This window comes from Rhincodon typus, chromosome 3 (assembly GCF_021869965.1).
Source record: "Rhincodon typus isolate 14 chromosome 3, sRhiTyp1.1, whole genome shotgun sequence".
NCBI classification, from domain to species: domain Eukaryota; kingdom Metazoa; phylum Chordata; class Chondrichthyes; order Orectolobiformes; family Rhincodontidae; genus Rhincodon; species Rhincodon typus.
The window spans coordinates 104,554,618-104,573,135 of record NC_063334.1 but is presented as its reverse complement, the minus strand read 5'-3'; the positions used below and the strand labels follow the sequence as shown (position 1 = coordinate 104,573,135).

The window sequence follows — 18,518 nt, the reverse complement described above, 5'->3', positions numbered from 1 at the left end:
GAGGTGACCACATCTTCTTCAGTTCTTCAAGACAGCACAATGGCATAGTGATTAGCACTACTGCTCCATAGTGCCAGGGATCCAAGTTCAATTCCAGCCTTGGGTGACTGTCTGTGTGGAGATTACACGTTTTCCCTGTGTCTGAATGGGTTTCTGCTAAATGCTCCCATTCCCTCCCACTTCCTCCCACAGTCCAAAGATGTGCAGGTTAGGTGGGCAGGCCATGCTAAATTACCCATAGCATCCAGGGATTGTCAGGCTAGGTGGGTTAGCCGTCAGAAAAACAGGGTTACAGGGGTTGGGGGGGGGGGGTGGGAGGTGTCTGGGTGGGAATCTCTTTGGAGGGTCAGTATGGACTCACTGGGTGAGTGGCCTCTTTCTGCACTGTAGGGATTCTATGATTCTCCATCAAATGCAGGCCCAATCCATGCTCCACCACATGTGTGCCAAGGTGGAAACCCATGCCAGGTGGAATGTGCCACTGGCACCAATCTGATTCACACTGGCTGTGGAGTTCACTGACCCCCTTGCAACAGTGGTGTATCACACTACATTTTCATACACTGAAGAGCCTCGTATAATGTTTTACTAATGTGGTGGGGGTGGGGCATGCACTCATGTCCCATCTGCAGGTAGGATCAAGGAAAACCCTAAAGCTTTCTATAGGTATGTCAGGAATAAAAGAATGACTAGAGTAAGATTAGGGCCGGTCAAGGACAGTAGTGGGAAGTTGTGCGTGGAGTCCAAAGAGATAGTACAGGCGCTAAATGAATATTTTTCGTCAGTATTCACACAGGAAAAAGACAATGTTGTCGAGGAGAATACTGAGATACAGGCTATTAGACTAAACGGGATTGAGGTTCATAAGGAGGAGGTGTTAGCAATTCTGGAAAGTGTGAAAATAGATAAGTCCCCTGGGCCGGATGGGATTTATCCTTGGTTTCTCTGGGAAGCTAGAGAGGAGATTACAGAGCCTTTGGCTTTGATCTTTATGTCGTCATTGTCTTCAGGAATAGTGCCAGAAGACTGGAGACTAGCAAATGTTGTCCCCTTGTTCAAGAAGGGGAGTAGAGACAACTCTGGTAGTTATAGACCAGTGAGCCTTACTTCGGTTGTGGGTAAAGTGTTGGAAAGGTTTATAAGAGATAGGATTTATAATCATCTAGAAAGGAATAATTTGATTAGGGATAGTCAACACGGTTTTGTGAAGGGTAGGTCGTGCCTCACAAACCTTATTGAATTCTTTGAGAAGGTGACCAAACAGGTGGAAGAGGGTAAAGCGGTTGATGTGGTGTATATGGATTTCAGTAAAGTGTTTGATAAGGTTCCCCACGGTAGGCTATTGCAGAAAATACAGAGGCATGGGATTGAGGGTGATTTAGCGGTTTGGATCAGAAATTGGCTAGCTGTAAGAAGACAGAGGGTGGTGGTTGATGGGAAATGTTCATCCTGGAGTTCAGTTACTAGTGGTGTACCGCAAGGATCTGTTTTGGGGCCACTGCTGTTTGTCATTTTTATAAATGACCTGGATGAGGGCATAGAAGGATGGGTTAGTAAATTTGCGGATGACACTAAAGTCGGTGGAGTTGTGGATAGTGCGGAAGGATGTTGCAGGTTACAGAGGGACATAGATAAGCTGCAGAGCTGGGCTGAGAGGTGGCAAATGGAGTTTAATGTGGAAAAGTGTGACGTGATTCACTTTGGAAGGAGTAACAGGAATACAGAGTACTGGGCTAATGGTAAGATTCTTGGTAGTGTGGATGAGCAGAGAGATCTCGGTGTCCATGTTCATCGATCCCTGAAAGTTGCCACCCAGGTTGATAGGGTTGTTAAGAAGGTGTACGGTGTGTTAGGTTTTATTGGTAGAGGGATTGAATTTTGGAGCCATGAGGTCTTGTTGCAGCCGTACAAAACTCTGGTGCGGTCGCACTTGGAGTATTGCGTACAGTTCTGGTCGCCGCATTATAGGAAGGATGTGGAAGCATTGGAAAGGGTGCAGAGGAGATTTACCAGGATGTTGCCTGGTATGGAGGGAAGATCTTATGAAGAAAGGCTGAGGGACTTGAGGCTGTTTTTGTTAGAGAGAAGAAGGTTAAGAGGTGGCTTAATAGAGACATACAAGATGATCAGAGGATTAGATAGGGTGGACAGCGAGAGCTTTTTTCCTCAGATGGTGATGGCTAGCACGAGGGGACGTAGCTTTAAATTGAGGGGTGATAGATATAGGACAGATGTCAGAGGTAGGTTCTTTACTCAGAGAGTAGTAAGGGCGTGGAATGCTCCGCCTGCAACAGTAATAGACTCGCTAACTTTAAGGACATTTAAATGGTCATTGGATAAACATATGGATGATAATGGAATAGTGTAGGTTAGATGGGCTTCAGATTGGTTTCACAGGTTGGCGCAACATCGAGGGCCGAAGGGCCTGTACTGCGCTGTACTGTTCTATGTTCTATGTTCTATTGAGAGGCTGCACAATAAAAGCTGGCAAGCATTGTGTGGATTTGGTGTGTGGGGTTGGGGACAAAAGTTGTGGACCTCTGCTCAGGCACCATGTGGTGTATGTAGGGACTTCTGGCACTGAAACATATTCCTTCCTGTCCTCAATAAGGACCCTCTAATTCCCCTGATAAGCCGACGGGTGCTGGCGATCCCCACACAATTACTGCCAGTTCAAGGCCTCCTTCACCTCTGCTGTTCAGGACTGGCTTCAGAACCAACAATGCCCACCGCTGCTGGAGGCGCTGCTGAGGTGGAGGAACTTCTGGTCCTTGGATTGGCTGCAGCTGGCAGAGGCAGAATCCCATCTCTCCAAGGGCTGGAAGCCCCATTGCCAGGAAAATGAACGGGCTGCATGACGGAAAACTAATTGGATCAGGGTTTCAGGAAACGGCTGTGGTGTTGGTGGTGATACCTCTGTCCTTGCGGCCACTGGTTCGAACTAATGCTGTGGTCATTAAATTCAGCGGATGCAAAAGCGCGCTGCGTACAATACTTAAAGCAGTGTCTCCCTGAGGCTTAGCCATTTCATGTTTAGCTTTGTGATAAGGTAGCAGAATTTGCGAAGAAATTTGTGCACAGTGAAGACTGCATTGCCTTTACCTAGTTCTTCCAATATCAGCTCGGTGGGTAAGCTCAGTGATTACACTAACACCTTCCAAACAGGCGACATCTCATCTGAGATAGGAGGGTGTTTCTCAACCATCTTTTACGCATGAATTAATAGATGTTATTGATAATAAAAGTAATATAATAACATCTGGCAATTTCTTAAATTTGGTGAAGGTTAAATCCCAACCAGCGTGACAGATAGAAACGCCTAATGTGCATTTGAAATAGCACGCCTACAAAGTCATTGGCATGTGGATTTGTCTGTACTGGGTTGAACTTTAAAAATCTGAGGCAGCTTGAACTGAGGCCAGAGGTCAAGAGGTTACCTGCTCCATGAATCCGAATTGGTGTGTTGAGTTTCATAATAAGACCGTTGCGCAGCTTTTGAAATTTCACGGCTCTCAGTCAGATTTTCCTGACTGATCGGGGAACCTGGCAGCTTCATGGAGGTGAGGGATCAGTTGGCAAGGACTTTCTACTCAGATCCCTGGCTGAGGAGTCTCCCCAATCAGGTCCCACGACCACCTTAACCTCCAATTTCCCCACTACCCCACCAGACCCCAAAATTTGAAATAGAAACAGAAATCGCTGGAGAAACTCAGCAACTCCGGTGTCATATTTGGAGAGAGAAATAGAGTTTATGTTTTGCATTTCATTTCAGGTTTCCAGTATCTACAGTACTTTGCATTTACATAGGTACTATTTCCTCCCTCCCTTCCCCATCACCACCCAGATCATCAGTTGGTCCAATCAAATGCCTTTTTGTTGCTTTCATCCCTCCCCCATCCGATAGACCCGCTACTCTCCTTCTGTAAACTATCTCCCAAACTGTCCACCCACCCCCCAACTGACTCCACCCATCTCCCCATGTCACTGGTGTCATGAATGGCTCTTTAACCTGACTGGACACTCAGCTATCAGTCTGCTCTGGCCTCTGTTGTATATTTTAGATCTTAGACCCATGCAGAGATCACTCTAGTATCTAACGTGTAGCAGGTTTTATTCACAGTGACTTTAAAACACGGATGACATGCTTCTCATTCTAGCTTCCAGCTCCTGCTACAGATTGCTTACAGAGATCTCATAGAAACATATAAAATCCTGATGGGACAGGACAGGCTATATGCGGGAAGAATGTTCCCAATGTTGGGGAAGTCCAGAACAAGGGGTCACAATCTAAGAATAAGGGGTAAGCCATTCAGGACTGAGATGAGGAACAATTTCTTCACTTAGAGAGTTGTGAACCTGTGGAATTCTCTCCCACAGAAAGCTGTTGGGGCCAGTTTGTTAGATATATTCAAGAGGGAGCTGGATGTGGCCTTTGCAGCTAAAGGGATCAAGGGATATGGAGAGAAAGCGGGTGTGGGATTCTGAAATTGCATGCTATAGGTTTGAAGGGACGAATGGCCTACTGCTTCACTATTTTCTATGTTTCCTTTGCTTCAAATACACACCCAGATATAACTAAACAAGCACAAAGAACATCAGTAGTGAGCAGACTGACATAGTGAACACAGGGCAATTGCTTCCGGGTGGGGGAGCTATCACTGATATTGGAGATCCACAGCCTTTGAAATAATCCTGAATTGTAGGTTTGTCACACCTCTCTGACTGAATCACTTCCTGTGTGCTAAGCCAGTGAAAATATGACCCCAGGGTTTCATAATTACCATTAAAATATGATGCATATCTGCCACAAGATTTGTTTAATGTATATTTCAAAGGCCTAAAGGCCTGCTTACTAAGATGTTACATTAGCAGTCATGGTACAATGTGTTTTAACAATGCATTGATTTTACTGCTTTTACAGATGTGATTATACAAACAATGCTGTTTAAATAATTAGTTGCATCATTGCAGCAATGCATAGAGCTATGTGGCTTTCTGCAAGGTTTACATGTAGCAGTCTGCTAACATGGATAACTGAACGAGTTGCATTCTCTAAATATATCTTGCAATGGGACACTGCTTGTACTTAAAGGTTAACCATTTTGAGATGCAGCATAATATTAACAGGAAAGGCTTCTCATATGAATGGATCCGATCTGTTATTTTCTTTCAGATCTCCACAGGCAAGTTAAACCTTCATGTTCTGATAAACGGGGACAGCATCATATCCCTCTGGTGGTTTTGTTCTTGCTCTTGCATGGGCTTCACAGTACAGTTGTCCCTCTATGAAAAAGTAACCTTTCTGCTTGAGGTTCACGCCACAGTCAGAACAAACAAAGCATTCCGGGTGTCGATACTTGTCACGGGCCTTCACTACTGTGCCACTGTGTGTGAGAGTTATTTTACAATAATTCCGTTAGAGTGCAGGCATGTGGAATGTGGATTTCAACATGAAAGCAATGCAAGCGTTACGGGGAGCAATCAAACACCAACGCGACTATTTTCAGGAGTGAATTGGATAGGTCAGAGCCTAAAATTGGGTCACGGTCTCCCATGTTCAACTGACTCAGGAAGGGTGGCTCATGTACAATCAAATCAGGTGGCACTCAGTCACTCAGGATGCTTGAGTGAAAATGTCCACTCAAAAAAAAAAATCAGGGTATGAGGATAACAAGGTGTAGAACTGGATGAACACAGCAGGCCAAGCAGCATCATAGGAGCAGGAAAGCTGACATTTCGGGCCTAGACCCTTCTTCAGAAATGAAGAAGTGAATCATTTCTGAAGAAGGGTCTAGCCCCGAAACGTCAGCTTACCTGCTCCTATGATGCTGCTTGGCCTGCTGTGTTCATCCAGTTCTACACCTTGTTATCTCAGATTCTCCAGCATCTGCAGTTCCTACTATCTCAGGGTCGAAGGACTTGGTCATTTGAGTTGGAATATGAGCAAGACTATGGTAGCCGGTTATCCTTTTTTAAGAGGTTATTGAATATTGCAATAAGGAAAAGCAGGTAGAATTTTGAGGACTAGATACATTCAAATATGTACTGAAATTTTCTTTGAAGTTTATCTTTTCCACCTTTAAAGGGGATTCCTTTGATTCCCCTCCCCAAACCCTGTGAAATCCTACCCTTCTCAGCAGAGACGTTTGTTCTGATGAAGACCAAAGGGTAGCACCCTGCCTTCCAATAGTGGGCACCTGGTTTATAAAAAGGAAGGACATCTTCATTTCTTGCATAGGGATTCGTATGGGAAGGGACCTAAGAAACTCAGAATGAATCTCGTGCCTGGTCTTCGCAAACATTGGATTCACAGGGCATCTTGGAAGCAAAGCAGGGTGAAATTATACCTACAACAGACACCTTAATGTTCAACCAGGAATGGGTTTAAGTGATATCTGCTGCTCCAGGAACAAACCTAGACCCTGTCATGTCAGACTTTCATCCCTACAGCCTCCCCCATACCACTCCTCTAAACCACTGACCAGCATTTCAGTACCCAGTCTTTACTGGAGAGAAGGAGAAAGAACCAGAATGTTCATGTTTTATTTATGTCTCAGGATCAGTTCACAAAACAATTTCTGTTGCCCCTTTGAAAAAGGTGGACCATTGCTGGGTTTTTTTTAACCTGTTGACAATTCTGGAAGAGCACCTCAGAAGTAAATCGATGCAGTGTTCGTTTTAGAAGCTCCAGTCACAAGGGAGGATTGGCCATTTGCACAATGTGTAACAAAATTGCAATTTTTTTTACTAAGTAGACTTAGTCACACAGAGCAGACAGGGGAAGATCCAAACTCCCCCACCCCCAAATCTGTATGTTAAACCATAGGAAGTTAAGCATCACTTGTTAGGTAGAGGTTAGTCTGTTTTACGATTAACGTTTTGTTCAGTGCACAGTAGTTTATAGTGTAGAAATCTGCACCATCACATGACTACTTTATAATAATCCAATTCAAGGAACTGAAAAATGTGTCTTTCTTTAGGTTAGTTGACAATAAAGCGTCACCGTGGCTCAGTGGTTAGCACTACTGCCTCACAGCGCCAGGGGCCTGGGTTTGATTCCACCCTTGGGCAACTGTCTGTGTGGAGTTTGCACATTCTCCCCATGTCTGCATGGGTTTTCTCCAGGTGCGCCGGTTTCCTCCCACAGTCCAAAGATGTGCAGTCTAGGTGGATTGGCTGTGCTAAATTGCCCATAGCATTCAGGGATGCCTAGATTAGGGGGATGGGTCTGGGTGGGATGTTCTGAGGGTTGGTGTGGGCTTGTTGGGCCAAAGGGCCTGTTTCCACATGTAGGGATTCTAACAATATGCACGTGTGAGTGTGTCAGCGGGATCCACAAATGTTAACATTTAATTGAGCCTCTCTCCAGAAATGTAAACCAACATCCAAATCTCAAGCCTGGTAAAGAAAATCCATGTAAGACTGACAGTCGTCCTATCAGGCTTGGATCGGATTGGCATGAGGTTTCAGAGTGGAAAGGACATTAAGTTAATTCACAGGACCATGGTGACCTTATTCAAAATGCAGTAAAGCCAGATTGTTGGAAGGAATATTATTAAATTATGATTATACAGGGGCTTAAATTAAGATGATGCAGATGGATACACATTACCCAACTCCCAATCATTAGCCTCCCTGGCCCTACCATGGTCCTCAGCTATGATTTTAACAGCTGAAGATATTTTATCTGAGTTTAAATTTCTGCATTAGTCAGAAATAGTCACGTGAAGAAGTCAGAAATCTCAGGACCTACTTTCTGATAGGATTCATCAGGTTGGCAGATATTGCAATCATACCCTCATTTTTAAACTTACACTATTCCGTTTCCACACTTGTCACACAGTGGCAGCTTCTGAACACTTCCAGTGGAAGCACCGACTTTTGTCACTGGAGCCCTCACACTTCGAGTCACCACAGGGCGAGTACCTTGGACATTTTACAGAAAGATAAATGACGGTAAAAAATGATTTTGAATCTGAATAGTCAGTGTTGAACTATCTACATCAGCTATACAAAATTAACAGCAGGAAATTGTGTAAATGTCATTGTCTAATCAGCCTGGGGCTTTTGTTGGTATGCAAACAAAGTGATGGGTTGTAATATATCTGTGATTTTTTTTAATCCCTCATGGGACATGGGCATCACCAGTTGGCTGGCATTTATTGTCTGTCCCTCGTTGCCCATGCCTTGAGTTACTGCCACCATCCCTTCTAGTTTCATCACACGTACGCAGGAATGGCCCTTTCACACTCTATGGCACTGATTCACCTCTTCAACATGAGTATCCTTTAAATCACTGATGTCACAAATAAATCAATACCAACACTGGAACAGGTTCCTAAGTCTTGCGAATAAACATGTACAATGTTGCGCAACGACTTTTCACAATTGGACCTAACTAGTGTCCAACTAGTTTATTTTGCTTCCCAGTAGTAAAGACTGAAAGCCAGTGACCCTCACCACTTTCTTCTGCCTCCAGGTAATCCTGGATTGCACGGAAGGACCCAGATTGTCTCGGCTCATTCTTTTCCTCCTGGTTGTCATGTAGCATCTTGTAGACTGCTGAGTTTTCAACTCCTGGTGCTGGCTCAACTCTGTATGAACATGGCAGGTTACAGTAAACAGATAGAATTTTTTTTTTGCAATAACCTCCAATCTCAAAGTAATACAGGTAATATTCTAGACTTTAATAATATTTGGCAGTTTCTTAGGATGGTACTTGATGGAGCCGAATGATATCTTGCTGACTGGCTAGTGAGCCAGCGAGAGCCCTGTGTCATGTCTTTCAGAAAGGGCTGTGCCAAACCTTCCAAGAGATCATGAGCCCCATTAACTGAAATCCCAGTCCCTAAAGCTGCCACACCATCAGAGGCACTGAATGTGTTTGAACGAGGGGCCTCTCTGGAAATGCACAATCAACCCTGGCAGAGTTTTCATTTTGAGCTTTTCACATGGCAAGTCCCTCTTCTGTTGCCATGTGAATATCAATGCCAGTCCAATGAGGCTGTAAAGTGGGTGGTGATTGTCCAATTAAGGGCCTTGGTTAGTGGTAGGACAGGAACAATGTTCATGAGCCTTCCTATCCTAGACTCAATTGAGGCAGAATTAAAAAGATCCCCATTCCCACTCAATTAAATGCACCAATTACAATCAAATGTGCCTCGAGGAAGGTATTAACTTCCTACTCTTTATCTTCACATCCTAGGTGTTCACAATTTCCAAAGCATCACTTAGTATGAAACTGGTGCTGTGACTACAGTAAACCTATATAAATAAGGAAATTATTTTTACCCTTTACAAATCTTAATGGTCGAATGAAGAATTGTTTTCAGCAAGTTAATGCAAATGGTAACATATGTACATGATGACAAACTAATGGGGTGAAATGAGCCTTTGGCAAAAATGGATTGTCAGTTTAACACCTTGCTGCTAAAATTATTTCCATCAAAAGCAGTTGGATACAGAACGTGGTGCTTTCAGCAAGCGATTGATTAACTATTGCCAGGTTTGGGCTAAGACCGAAGCCCAATTTCATCTGCCTGAAAGGCCAGAGGGGAACGTCAGAACAGATGCAACAGAGCTGACAATGCAGTAGTTGCTAAGATTTATAGAGTAAGACACCAAACATCAAACATAATCCTCCTTCAATATTCCTAATCTTTTTCCTCTCGTTCCAACCTCCAGTCATTCTATTCTTTCAAACTTCATGTTCTGTACATTTACTTACTTTTCAGAGTTTTTACTTTGTACGTCTTCATATATATTTATCATGGAATTTGTTATTTAAATAATCTTTAGTCTATGGAATTTCAGAACAGAACAATCTGAGTCCACAGTGAGGGGCATCTCTGGATTGCCAACACTTGACCAGGTGCATGACTGAGATTCAAGGATGGTGATGGCCTGCTGCACAGGTCATGAGTCAAGTTTGGGATGGCAGCACTAGGGCTCATGGCATTTAGTTGATTTCTGTTCAGGTTCAGCCCTCAGGGTTTACTATTACCTCTTTTCTTCCAGTAACTAAACGGTGTTTAAACTTCACATTATCCATCTCAGATATAAACATCTTCCAAAGATTATCTATTCCTTGATTGTTGATCTTTTCCTAGTCAATTAATCTGGCCTAGGTCCTCTTTGGAATTGTGTGGGTTTATAGTCTGAAAACTTAACTTTGGCCCCACCTTTTGTTTAGACATTTTTAATGTGACTTGAATTGACTATGGTGACTATTTTACAAATGTTTTCTTCACTTGAGCTTACTCATTTAGCGCTGCATTTTTTTGAGAAAGAGCATTTCATCTTTTGACTGGGCACGTTGTAGCCTTCTCCATTCAACGCTGAGTTCAACAATTTCAGATCATGACCTCTGCCCTATCTTGTTTTGATTTTCTTTGCTCTTTGTTTTAATTTTGTTTCTCCATCACTTCCTTTGTTTTTGGACAGGTGGTATTAATGATCCTGCTAGCCATACCTCCTTCAAATCACACCCTTTCTATTTTTAGTTTTCCCACTCTCTTTTACTTTTGACTTTGAAAGCTTTGACATTTCCTCTCTCCTGCCCCTCCACACCCTGCGACAGACCTTCATAGTTGTTGTTCTTCCCATCTATCCCTCCTTCCAAGTTCTCAAAACATATTGTATTTATAATTTCTCTCAGTTATGACGAAAGACCACAGACCTCAATTGTTAACTTTGTTTCTCTGCCTCAGAAGCTGCTAGATCTGCTGGGTATTTCTAAGACTTTTTGGATTATTTTCAGATATCCAGCACCTACTGTATTCTGCTTTAATATTCTTTCTTGTTGGAGATAAGGCTCACTCTGAAACAGTTCTCTTTGCAGCCTGGGATGGGCTTCACATTTTGATGACAAGCATTTGCTATATCACTTTAGGACAATTAAAGTCCTCGCTAATTACACCTCATCTTACCATTATAAAGTTAGTTCAATCACTCACAAGGGTCACACCCGATTTCTTGCACACTATTTGCTGTTTGTAGCGTATCGGTGATATAGTAAACGCATATTATTAGGGCAGCATGGTGGCTCAGCGGTTAGCACTGCTGCCTCGCAGCACTAGGGACCCAGGTTTGATTCCTTGAGTGATTGTGTGAAGTTTGCATATTCTCCCTCTGTCTGTGTGAGTTTCCTCTGTGAGTTCTGGTTACCCACCCCTCCCCCCACAATCCAAGGATGTGCAGGCCAGGTGGATTAGCCATGGAAAATGTATGGCTATGGAGATAGAGTTGTAGGGGGGGCGGTGTCGGTCTGGATGGGACGCTCTTGGAGGGTTGTGATGGGCCGAATGGCCTGCCTCCACGCTCTTTGGATTCTTTGATATTATTTATTAACATAAGATGTGCTTGAGAGTACTGTTCCTATAGCCATAATGACAAAAACGTGGTGTTTGAAGCACAAAAGGAATGGCTCTGCCATTTGAAACACATATGAAGAGAATAACGAACAGTTATAACTGAATCAATGAACTAAGAGGAAACTGCAGCTTGGCTGAGCTTATGACGCCTGAGCAAAAGCACTATATCAGTGGTGCTAGATCAACTGCCCCTTCCAAACACATACTCTATCCCACTGCCTTTAATTGTACTAAATGCTTTCCAAGTGTGACCCAGTTGTCATTCATTCTCCCAACATTGCTAAGTTATGAAGATACCTAGAAAAGGAACAGAAGACTATTAAAACTACAAGAATATTTTTCGTAGTACCCTATAAGATTGGCTGATATTACTAACTGTATTCTTTGGATGGAGACTTCAGTGAGTTGTACACATTTCTGAAACATTTGCTTTGTGTGACGGATTTTGCTGGAGAGGAGAAAAAGACATTCTTCTTTGACTGTGGAACATTGCAACTTACAGAGTGTATTCATTGTGCAGTCATTTTAGAACATGCTAATAAATCCTCACAGCTCACCAGCTACAACAAGAAAACGCATTACGCAGCCCAACCAATTCACATCAGGTTTTAACCTCCACATAGCAAATAGTTCTAAACACAATTACTCCCTTATCCATTCAACACTTATTCCTTTATCCAGCCATCCAAATAACCTTGACTCATGGCATAATATCTGCCTCAACCATCAAGGCTGAAGTGAATTCTGCATCCAGACAGTTCCGTCTGTGAAGACATTTTTCCCTCTCTTGCTTGTAAATCTTACATTTAATCTTCTCCCTACTGCCTCTTATTCTTTGTCCCTCAACTATTAAAATCAATCTGCTATAAGCTGTGCCATTCTTTATAAAGTTTAAATAATTTTATATTATGGCACCAATACTCTGCATTATCCTCTTTATATTGTGTTACTTCATACCAGGCAGCATCCTACTTCAAGTCTCAATATAATTTCTATAGCGTGGATCCCAATTGTCTCCAACTGAGTTCTTAGTTGGGTTTTATTAAGACTCACCATTATCTCATTAGTGAGCTTTGTAACAGTGTGAAAACTTGAAATAACACTCAGCATTTTACTTTTGAAATTTCTTGACTCAGTCGATTGAAATTAACTATGTTTTACTGTTATTAAATGAGTGACAAAGGCATTGCTAGCAGCCCAAACTGTTAGTGAAGAGTTGGGGAGGTAAAGCACTGTAACTAAATTAAGATTTTAATTGTGATAATTTGCTTGTGCAAGAGACTGGGAAGCAGAACCTGGATGAATGATTCTGTATAATAGGGAGAAAAAACAAAGAACTGGTGTACAAGAGTTGTTTGCGTAAAGTATGTGATTTTCTATACACTAACTGAGAATTTTTAGTATAGGGTATAATAACTGCATTAATTAACCATCTTGCTTTCCAGGTGTGGAAGATTTCTTGGAAAAGGAATGTTAATACATGATTCCAGCTTAAATTGTGGAAAATGGAAATTACCTGTAAACCTATGATTAACAAGAAATTATCTGGCATCGTCAGCAATATAACACTGGCACAGGGCTGGATTACTGCTCCCCCAGCATTAGGTTTGAAGATGGGGGTACACAAAATCTGGCAGCTGACACTCCTGTTGCCTTCATAAGATCCCAGTAGGGTCTTTTAACGGCAGTTATGGAAGAGAAAAGGAGCTTCCAAATTGTACATTTCACAGTTAACTTCAATTACCTTCTAGAAGTGAAGCAACTTGTCATATCAATAACAGTAACCTCACACAATAGTTTTACAGCAGCGTTACCTTCAGAATTCAATTGCATGGGAAAGACAAACTGAGAATACCTAATCCTAGATTGAAAGATTCAACATGACAGTGCTATTGAGCGCCAAATTATGTGAGGCTATCAATACACATGGTTCAATTGTACTAGCCTCATAAGGAGTGCTACACTTGTTGTTTTCCCAGCTGTAATGGAAGCTGGATGATCTATTGAGGATCCCATAAATAAACCAGTTTGCAAAAGATACCGTATGGTCAGGACAACAGAGCAACAGAAATATTATTGAAAAAGAACAAGAAACAAAATGTATCTTATTAATCAGGTGATGTTACAGAAATGCCTGTATCATTATTTCAAACATGAGTATTCTCCTATAACTGTGAAATTAGCAAATCTGTAAGGTAAAACATTTTTTGTTGTTGAAGGCATCCATGGATGTTACTAAGCACTCAATCCAGGTGTCTGCAGGTTCAAACCAAAGTGAATTTCTTCCAGTCATGTTCTAATTAAACCATCAATTCCCAACTTCAGCCAATAATCCTTACCTTCCTTTTCTCTGTATCAGGTAAGACTCCAATTCTCTTCAGTGTAACTCCAACACTCCAGAGCAGATAATGATAATAGTGCTTATCAAACTTGTGAACTATATCAAAATTTAAACTTTAATGGATAAATTAGAACTGATAGGGGAAAAACCATCACTTTCTACATTACCACTAATTATATACTTGGGTGCCATAAGTGCAAATACCGTGCTGGATTTTGTGGTTAGCAGTGAAATAATCTTCAAGAAAGTTGCCCCGAAAGGTCCAATGATCTCTGCAGAGTGCATTTCTCCTTCCCCAATGATAATTTAAATCTGTACCAAGCCAAGGTGACCTACAGCTGCCCAGCATCAGTGGTATCAGAAGCAGGATAGTATCGCTTGATCATATTACAGTATTCTCAGCAAACCAGGAAATTTAAAACATTTTCTGGTTGGCATTTCATATTGTACGTAATTCAGAATTTAAATTACACAGTTTGGATTAAAATAGAAGCCAAAATATTATTTTAAAAATGCTAAAAATGACGTATAAAATAGAGTTTTTACAGAAACACTAACAGTCTATTTTGCCAGTTCCTTAATGACTTTAAGTATGCAGTCCAGCGAGACGTGAAGAGGATATCTATGGAGGGAATGTAGAATCACTGTCAACAACTGCAGGGTTTCAGCTTTGCTACATCACAATAGGGAATGTTGCCATTACTATCTCAAAATCCAATTAATTATTTGATGTCATGTGGTATAAACTGGATAGCAGTAAATGGTTATATAAGGTAAAACATACACATTTTAAATCTGCTTTCACATGCACTGAAATTCCATTTTGCTAGGGAAGAGAATTGCTGAACAAGTATCAGTTATTACTCCGATCTGGAAAAGAAACCGCTAATGGCATTCGGGACTCCTAGAACAACAGTCCCATGGGACATGATATTTCACTGGACTGCAGTTTATGATGCGATGAACCTTTGCTCTACACAACCATCTCTGATTTTATATGTCTCAAATTTGTGCTGTTACGAACGAAATCTGTTTGGTCCTGTATAAACGTGCACCTTTCTTCCAACCGCAGAAGTCTAACCCCAAAGACCTGTCTCACTATTTGGATTGCTGAAGGAAGTAAAATAAGGAAGTAAAACTGTTCTTTAGGTTTTCTACCTGCAATAATTGAACACTGAAGGACCAGAATTGTCCAGCACTCTTTCTCTAAGTCTAAATTTAAAACCACACATTGACTTTTCAACATGTCACATAAAATATGCTAAAGTAATCTGATGTTCCTGCTTTAATATACACAGATACATGTTTTGGGTAGCTAAGGGGGAAGAGCTTGTTAACCTCCTTGATTCTCTGGAAGTAGGAAATCTGAGCTTCCCTTAATATTTAACTCCACAGTTTCAACATATGTGTGAAGGCCCTGATGGATTTTCTGCCTCAAATTAGCTGCATTCGTAGAGCTTAACTTTCTGTTTGATAGGAAGCAGCGCTGTTGAGGCTACAGCACACAGGGTAGTCCCTTGCCCCAGCTAGGTGTAAGATGTTGGCCAAGTGTGGCCAGATCCATGGAAACGGATCTGGAATTGACTCTCGGCCTATTTTGTCCCTGCCAACAAGGAGCTGGAGGTAGAGGGGGAATTCCTGCAAAAAGGGAAGACCAGGAGCCTGAGAAATAGATAGGAACTGGGAGCTCTGGGGTGGTTGGGATCAACAATTCGGAGGAGAACATCTGACACCTCTTCAGGATGAGGTAGTGGAATTGCAAATTTAGTGGAGGAAGATTGGAACAGTGTTAGATGTTGGCTTGTCTGAACTCTGGGGTTTGGCTAGATCCAAAAGGAAAGGCACTTACCTCCTGATCCAGCAGTCCCTCATCTTCATTTAGCTGCCAGACTTCCCAAGGCCCCGGTTACCTTTCAAACTATGAGTAAAAATGAGGCACACTGCCTCATTATAAAGTATGGCACCCCACCCTGGTTTCCTGTCCAGTTCTGTCTATATCTGGTAAAATCAAAATTGGGCAGTTTGGAGGTGGGTCAGGTCAGGATTCAAAATCTTAATATTTCACCTTTCACTTAATGGACTCAAAGCTACCTTTCTTGGAGTTAAAACTCTCCACCCTTCCACACAAAAGGCCTCTGTGAGTCAGAGTTCTTTGAGGAGAGACCAAGCAGGATAGATAAAGAGGAGCCAGTAGATGTGATATATTTGGAATTCCAGAAGGCTTTGTAAGGTGTCACACATTACATTACTTAATAACAGAAGAGCACATGGTGTCAGGTTAGTATATTAGCATGGATTGAGGCTTGACTAAATAATAGGAGACAGAGACTTGTGCTAAGGGGAACATTATCAGGATGGCAATCTTTTACAAGTGTTATGCCATTCGGATCAGTGCAGGGCCACAATTATTTAAAATATACATTCATGACTTGGATGATAGAAGTGAATGTAGAAGTCAAAGTGATACAGACGGGTTAAGTGAGTGAACTAAAACTTGGCAGATGGAATGTAATGTGGAAAAATGTGAGGTTACATATTTTAGGAGGAAAAATGAAAGAGCTGAATATTACTCAAATGGAGAAAGACTGCAGTAAGCTGCAGAAGAGAGGGATTTATGTGTCTTCTTGCAAGAATCACAAAAGCAAGCATACAAATTTAGCAAGTAATAAGAACGGCAAATGGACTGTCAGCCTTTATTTCAAATGGCATGGAGCATAAAAAAGGAGGTCTTGCTAAAATTATACAAAGAACTAGTCAGACCACATCTTGAATACTATGAACAGTCTTGACCTCTTTATCTAATGTAAGATACATTGGCAATGAAGGCGGTCCAGAGAAGGTTCATGAGTTTGATTCTGGGTTTGGAAAGATTTTCTTATGAGGAAGGTATGAGTAGGTTGGGCTTATACTCAGGGTTAAGGTGGAGAGGTTGTTTTCCCTTGTGAGAGAGTTTAGGGCAAGATGGCATTGCGTTAGAGTAAGGGGCACTAATTTAAGACAGAGAAGAGAAAGAATTTCTTCTCTCAAACAGTAGTCAATCTTTCAAATTCGTTACCATGGAGGACTGTGAGATAGATTTTTAATCAGTAAGGGAATCAAGGGTTATGAGGATAAAGCAAGAAAATGAAGTTGAGGATTATCAGATCAGCTATGATATCATTGAATGGTGGAACAAACTTGATGGGCCAAATGGCCAACATTTGCTCCTTCATCTGATCTTACGCATTATTTTAATATGTAGCAGCAAACTGCAGAATTGCAATGATCTCGTAAAGTTGCGGATTGTGGTATCAGAGAAACCCGAACTTGTGGAATCCCTTGTCATTCATAATTGATGAGAACTTTTAACTAAACAAATCATTCAATGAAATACACCTGATGAAGACAACCCAGTAACATCCCAGTTGGCACAGCCAGTTCTAAACTCCGCTCACAAAGTGAAATGACTGGTTTTGAAGCCAATTAATTGGGAACAGTGTAAATGAAATACTGGAGCTTTAAATATTACGCTTTTGTTAGATTGTGCGGTTGCCCTCCTCTACAACAAAACTGTGACATTTTCAGACAATTAAGAACTCCGAAACAGCAGTGTTAAATGTTCAAATATTATTAGAGTCCAATAATATTTCTTCAGTGTTTAAGGTAAGATTGTATGCAATGCAATAGTCCATTTTTTAATAACTACATTTCAGTAGCAGTTTAACGATTCAATGCAAACCATATCGCTGCCCTACGTGCATGGGTTTCACTTTGTAACTTCATAAGATGTGCAGATTATAGAAAAATACACATTTATTTCCAAGGTTTCTATGGTAATGATTTAAGCAATCACTATTTATCCTTTTCATGGGTAAAATATGTTGATTCAATGTACAAGGAAATCTGAGTCCCTGTGCATTTTTGATAGGTTGTAAAGTGAAAGACTTTAAAAAATGTTTCTTCCTTAATTATTTCAAGTCAATATTTAACAAACATTTGTACAATAGGTTTTCTGATCATGTTAGTAAGGTGCTAAGTCAATATATGCACTGTACAATTAATTTAGCAGTAAATTAATGAGCATATTATGTAGTTGGCACAATTGTAAGTTAATGAGTTAACTGTAATAAAAAAAAACGAAAGAACTGCAAATGCTGTAAATCAGGAAACAAAACAGAAATTGCTGGAAAAGCTTAGCAGGTCTGGCAGCATCTGTGCAGGAAAAAATAGAGTTAACATTTCGGGTTGGGTGACCCTTCCTCAGAACTCCGGATCCGAAATGTTAACTCTGATTTTTTCTTCACAGATGCTGCCAGACCTGCTGAGCTTTTCCAGCAACTTCTGTTTCGTTTCTGATTTACAGCATCCACAGTTCTTTTGGTTTTTATTTTGCATTTTTGAACTGTTGCAGTTCATTTGGTTTAGATAAACCTGTAAGGGAGGGATTCAGCGACACTGTAGGAACAGTATATAATTACATATCAAGATGTTAAGTGGCTTGGAGGGGAACTTGCAGATGATGGTTTTCCCATGTAGCTTCCCTCATCCTACCAGATGGTACTGATTGTGGGTTTGGAAAGTGCTGTCTAAGAAGCTTTGGTGAATTTCTGCAGTGCATCTTGTAGGTGGTATACTGGTATTGAACATCAATGGTGGAGTGAATGGATTTTTGTGGGTGTGGTACCAGTCAAATGGCTTGCTTTGTCCTGAATAGTGTCAATCTTCTTGAGTGTTGCCAGATAAGTGGGGAGCGTTCCTTCACACTCCTGAACTGTGCCTTGAAGATGGTAGATAGGCTTTGGGGAGTCAGGAGGTGAATTACTTGC

The 18,518-nt window shown here is 41.5% G+C and overlaps 2 protein-coding genes across 2 annotated transcripts in view; both read right to left on the bottom strand.

The window, feature by feature from the left end:
* Window positions 1-2,831, bottom strand: part of LOC109912879 (coiled-coil domain-containing protein 110) — a 30,233-nt gene extending 27,402 nt beyond the window's left edge. Inside the window, exon 1 of the mRNA XM_020512322.2 lies at window positions 2,690-2,831. Within this exon, the coding sequence (XP_020367911.2) occupies window positions 2,690-2,831 (142 nt within the window). The remainder of the gene's footprint in view (window positions 1-2,689) is intronic.
* Window positions 2,832-4,805: 1,974 nt separating this feature from the next.
* Window positions 4,806-18,518, bottom strand: part of pdlim3b (PDZ and LIM domain 3b) — an 83,817-nt gene continuing 70,104 nt past the window's right edge. Inside the window, exons 5-7 of the mRNA XM_020512320.2 lie at window positions 8,461-8,594; window positions 7,815-7,926; window positions 4,806-5,384 (exon numbers count right to left, since the gene is read on the bottom strand). Coding sequence (XP_020367909.1) covers window positions 5,189-5,384; window positions 7,815-7,926; window positions 8,461-8,594 — 442 coding nt within the window. The 3' untranslated portion in view covers window positions 4,806-5,188. The remainder of the gene's footprint in view (window positions 5,385-7,814; window positions 7,927-8,460; window positions 8,595-18,518) is intronic.